This window comes from Citrus clementina, unplaced genomic scaffold (assembly GCF_000493195.1).
Source record: "Citrus clementina cultivar Clemenules unplaced genomic scaffold, Citrus_clementina_v1.0 scaffold_9, whole genome shotgun sequence".
Taxonomy (NCBI): Eukaryota; Viridiplantae; Streptophyta; class Magnoliopsida; order Sapindales; family Rutaceae; genus Citrus; species Citrus x clementina.
Genome location: NW_006261964.1, coordinates 20,798,360 through 20,804,101, shown reverse-complemented (window position 1 = coordinate 20,804,101; position 5,742 = coordinate 20,798,360). Strand labels below are relative to the sequence as shown.

At 28.2% G+C, this 5,742-nt stretch overlaps 1 protein-coding gene across 1 annotated transcript in view; it reads left to right on the top strand.

Moving 5' to 3' along the window:
- The first annotated feature begins 2,649 nt into the window (after window positions 1–2,649).
- LOC18032568 overlaps window positions 2,650–5,742 on the top strand; it is a 10,175-nt gene continuing 7,082 nt past the window's right edge. The window contains exon 1 of the mRNA XM_006421077.2: window positions 2,650–2,910. Within this exon, the coding sequence (XP_006421140.2) occupies window positions 2,718–2,910 (193 nt within the window). The 5' untranslated portion in view covers window positions 2,650–2,717. The remainder of the gene's footprint in view (window positions 2,911–5,742) is intronic.

Here is a 5,742-nt window from a genome sequence, read left to right as displayed (position 1 = left end):
TCTTTATTTTTAAACCACTACAATTGTCATTACAAAATTTGGATAATTTCACTCAAAATAAGTTTTTTAAAGAATATTTTTATATATTATAGAAGCTTTCAGGAACTATTAAGATACTAAGAGAACGCTCTAGAACACAGCCATAAAGTCAATATCCTAAAACAAAGATATGTATTCTTGTTGAGTAGCCAAGAAAAGCGTCTTAGTGCATACAAGATTAATGACATTAGAATTACAGTATTTAAGAAAGTGGAACATTTATACCGAAAAGCTATAAAAAATTCCTAAAAGATGATGGACAAAAAATAAGTATTTGAAATTTTTTGTACTCATTTATACCAAGTTCTTTACTTTTTAACAACTGAGAAGACAGTACTTTGAATTTCTTTGAATCTACAATAGTTTTCATCAAAATGTCTTTCAGTTATTTTTCTCGATAACAATAAAAATTAAAATGAAAAAAAAAGCTAGATTATGTAAACGAGAATTTTTCAAACAAATGGCAGTTTATAATTACGTAATTAAATTAGTTTTGATGGTTTTAATTATTCCATTTATATATTTATAGTAGTGATAACTAGAAAATTAAAAATAAAAGAAGAAAGAGAATTAAACATTAAAGAAAAGAGAGAGAAAAATACTAGTGAAATTAATAAGTCATGTCATCTAATGTTAACCGTCCATTTTTTTTTAATTTAATGATTAGATTAATTGTGTTTAAATTAGTGTTTAAAATTATGTCCCTTGAATCCACTCTCTATTATTTTTTTGGAAAAAAAAAAGAATTAAGAAATATTCATGGCAATAATTAAAGATGAACAAATTAGTAATATTATCTGCGAACATATTGAGCAAATATAATAGAGAAGTAAAGATTGTAAATATTGGGATTGTACTTCAAGTAGGTGATGACATCGCCTGTATTTATGAATTTGATAAATATATAGATATATGAGTCCTTCTTTGATGAATATAAATACTATTAAATTAAATTATATGACTTTATAATACATTAAATAATGATTTTATTAAATTACATGGCGCATAAAAATAAATACCCACCCACTAAATGTAAATCAAAACTGCGGTGATTGTCATCTTATGGTCATGTGCTTAGAAAATTAACATTTCGGATAAAGACATAGCAGACGTCCATACACAATAATGTATGTTTCGTTTGTCGTTACATTTTTTTTTCTTAAAATAATTACAAAAGATATACTCTTAATGGCCCGGTGGGTGGCTTATAGACTTGTAGTATCTTTGTTTAGGTAGTCATTCGAGTTCAACTCCGACAACGCAACTGTTTAAAACAGTTGTATTTGTACTTCTGCACATTTTCTTACCTTCTTAAAAAAAAATATATATATATATATAATAATAGTTTTGTATTAACCTTGATAGTTCATTACGATCTTCTCTCAATAGAAAATGATATGCTAATAACTCTCCTTTCACATGACTAATTAATTTATCTGGGTCATTTTTTTATGATCATATCCGATAAGTCAGAGCTCGTAATTTTCTGTTAATCACATCTTGCTCGTTTTTAATTTTTTATTTGTCTTCTTGCCCTTTACTCTGGCGTATCCATGTGTCTCACATGGCACATAACATTAGGAAATATTAAAAATTCAAACAATTCAAACTTTATCAACAAGTCACATATATCAATTAATTGTTACTTCTCATTCAACACAATCATTTAAAAATAAAAATAAAATGAAGCGAAAATAAAACTTACTCATATGTGAAGCTAATAAGTCCCTTATGTGCATAGGAGAAAAATTATCCTCTGCATATTTAAAATTAATAATGGTATGCTTACAAGTGTGTATTTCAATCGAAGTGTACCATATGATGTCGCAGTAATATAAACTGGCATATGTATTTATTACCAGATGCCACATGTTAAATTGTATGAGAATCACGCGTAAACACATCGTCCCAACTTCATTAGTGTTGTTATTACTATTTGGAAGTAGAGCTGACTGTTGCTGAGCCCAAACACATACGTTCATGGTTACCAAACTATTCAGCTGTGTCATACAATAAAAAATATAAAAACAAGTATACTTTGTCTATATCTTTTATATTTTGCCTATGGGTAAAACTGTTCTCTAACGTTTATCCATTTTGTTTACAGAATCCCTCAAATATAGTAATATATACGAATTTATTTTAAGAAAAAGGATAAAAGGTTTACAGCAATCTAAGTAAATTATTATTTTTTTTGAAGAATCTAAGAGGCTATAAATAAATGGTGGCTGGAGTAAATCTAATGTCTAATATAGAACGGAAGAGGACTAATTAGCTGAGCCCATTCTGTTTCTTCCTTTTCTATTTAATCTTTGCTTTCTTTTCTATCCCGCAAAATACTAGCTTGCCAGCCTGCATAATCATTGACTAACACAATGCCACTTGTTATTTGATTTTTATTCTGGAGTTATCTTGGATCTCTCAGTCACTCGCACCTTGAAGAAGCCTCAAGGTCAGAGCCATAGCCTTAAGATATTATATTGAAATTTTGGGGGGGGGAAAAAAAGATCCTCATTGAGAGATTTTAGGATGTGGATAATATATATATATATTTTTAAATATCTTCTCTTTAAAGTTTTCTTTTGTTTTTTTGTTCACCTATACCAACCAACCGACACTCATGTTTGAGTGAATAATGCAGAATACATAAAAGATTTTTTTTGGAAGGTGTAAACAAAATGTCGACAAAAATGAGAGTGGCGGTGATTGGAGCTGGGATTAGTGGACTGGTTTCAGCTTACGTTCTCGCAAAAGCCGGCGTCGAGGTTGTGTTATACGAGAAGGATGATTATCTCGGCGGCCATGCCAAGACTGTCACCTTCGACGGCGTTGACTTAGACCTTGGTTTCATGGTCTTCAATCGTGTAAGTTTAATTTTCTTCATTTTCATCTTCTTCAAATATACCACTATAATAACCTCGTTCAGTAAAGATTAAATGTAATTTTTTTTATAAAACAAATTAAGTATGTAATTCCAAGTTTTTTTTTATTAATTCGATATTTTTACGATCTGCAGAAGTCTACCGACATATAGAAAAACTTCTTCATTATTACGTATTATAGAGAAACTTTGGCGTGGATCCCTTATGTCCTTATGTAGGCTACAAAGGCTATTGATGATAGAGAAATTTAAAATTTAATCTTTTAGGGAAAGAAAGAATAGCAATAACAGAAAAAGAAATTAATGTCTATATATATATATATATATATATATATATATTATTATTATTGCAGTAGTTAGCACGTCTTGTTTGTTACTTCAATTATATATTATGTTATAAATCTTAGGATTTTTGAGGAGGAAATTAATTAACTGATGAATTAATAACGACTTTGCTTATGTATCTAATCTTCTGCAATTTTCTGTCGTGTTATGAACGTATGAAGCACATGCATCCACATAGAATTTATCCGTAATTCTGAACTGTTGATACCGATGGATGCAACGACCCATTGAGTGGTCCAGATTTTATTTTTGAAATATAAATATGTTAGAATCAGAACTCCATTAATATATTTACAATCAATATTTATTAGGACTAATCTATATTAATTCTATAGCGGCATAGCCTAAATTTCTACATTTAGATTAATTCTATTGTGGCACAACCTAAATTTCTACATTTAGAGAGACATATATATTTTATCCACAAATTTGTGAAAGAGAAATCTACTCTTGTCACCCTTAATCTTTTTAATGTGAATATGCTGATATATATATATATATATATGAATATTTTTAAATAATTAGTGACTTAATTTTTCACTTTCTTAAACCGCATGACTTAAAAATGTGTATATATATATAAAATAGCTCTGACCATAAATCTTTCACTTTTTCTTTAAATTCATATTTAAGAAGACAAGCCCAAACAAAAGCCATATAGATTCTTCTCAAGTCTGAAATCAAAATTATGCTGCAAGTTGAGGAAAGCTATGTGAAGCTCCTTCGCCGGAGTGTTGTCATTTTGTTCTTGGCTTAGGATTTGAAAAAAAAAAAGAAAATTACATTTTTTAAGATTATGTGATTGGCGTATGGACCCCGGTGAGACTTTTTGAGAGAGGACCATTTTACTATTAAATTGTTGATGATAACGTGAGTACCGATGTGATCCCACCAAAAGAATTAATTTTTAGCTTTTTGGGTCCATGCTACACTCTGGGAGCTTTATTGCTTTAGGCATTTTTCTCCCTCCGTTATCATTTTGGTAAACGAAAGAAACGGGTAACACGTGACCGGTAGAGTTTTAGTGTTGATTTTTTTTTTAAACAAGTAATAAGTTATATTCTAATAACAATTTAATTCTCTCCTCATTCATGTAAAATGGTTGTGTGAGTTTTAGTGTTGATTTAAATACGTACATTTAAGACCAAAATTAACTGCAATTAACTTAGAAATAATTTTATGTAAAATTAAAAGAGTGTTATGTCCTATGAAAAACAAAAGACACTCTTTAAAATTGTCTAATGTACTTATAATCCATCAACTTCATAATACATAAAGAGAACTTAACTACTTGATTTCATCAGTTAAGTGTTTAGATGACAACAAGAGCAATGTGGTCCACTGTAAGTGGTTCAATGCTGTTACTTACATTTTCTTTTCTTTTCTTTTTTTAATTAAAGGATTTTGTTTTATATAGAACAAAAAAATGGAAAATAAATCTGTTGTTTTTGCCAATGCTAGGCAATTGTGGCATATCACTTACCCCTGGATGTTAAGGAACTGTAACTCTATGTTTAGTAGTGAGGTGGGCTCGTTTTGTCAACTTAGGATCTATTTGGTACATCTTGTCAAGTATAGTTTATTTAAGTAGAGATTTGGTTAGTAGAACTTTTATAAATAAATCTTTTACTATAAAATTTTAGTTATTTGGTTGTCAATAAGGCTCTGTTTGGTATAACTTTTCAAGTAGAACTTATTTAAGTAGAGTTTTTTTTAGTAGAGCTTTTGTAAATAGAGTTTTTACTAAAAACGTTTAGTAGTTTGGTTGTCCATGAAAATTTTTATTAAAAATTTATGAAATTACTTTAATAGACAAGTTTTTTAAAGTTTTATTATGAAAACAATAACTAAGATTGTTAAATAAATAGAGGATATTTTAGATATTTTGACATTTAAAAAAAACTTTTCAATGTCTACTCCCAAAAACTCAAAATTTGAGCTTTTGCTAGTAAAAGTAAAATAGCTTATTTAAGCTTCAAAAGCTCTATTAGAAAAATAATCAAACAAAAAAAATTATGATAAGAGCTTATAGGATTAAATAAGCACTTATGACCATTAAATAAGTTATACCAAACAGGTACTAAGAGTTTTTATTAAAAATTTATAAAATTACTTTAATAGGAAAATTTTTTAAATTTATGTTATGAAAAGAATAAAATAAGATTGTCAAATAAATAGAGGATATTTTAGATATTTTAGCATTAAAAAAAACTTTTCAATATTTACTCCCAAAAACCCAAAATTTGAGTTTTTACTAATAGAGGCAAAATAGTTTATTTAAGCTTCAAAAGCTCTATTAAAAAAACAACCAAACAAAAAAAAATTATGATAAGAACTTATGGGATTAAATAAGCACTTATAGCCATTAAATAAGTCATACTAAACAGGCACTTAGTGCTATAAAAAGAAAGTTGAAACCCCAAATCAATAGTTGTTTCTTCTGAAAACTATTTACCAAACGGTGACTAGATCTCCAT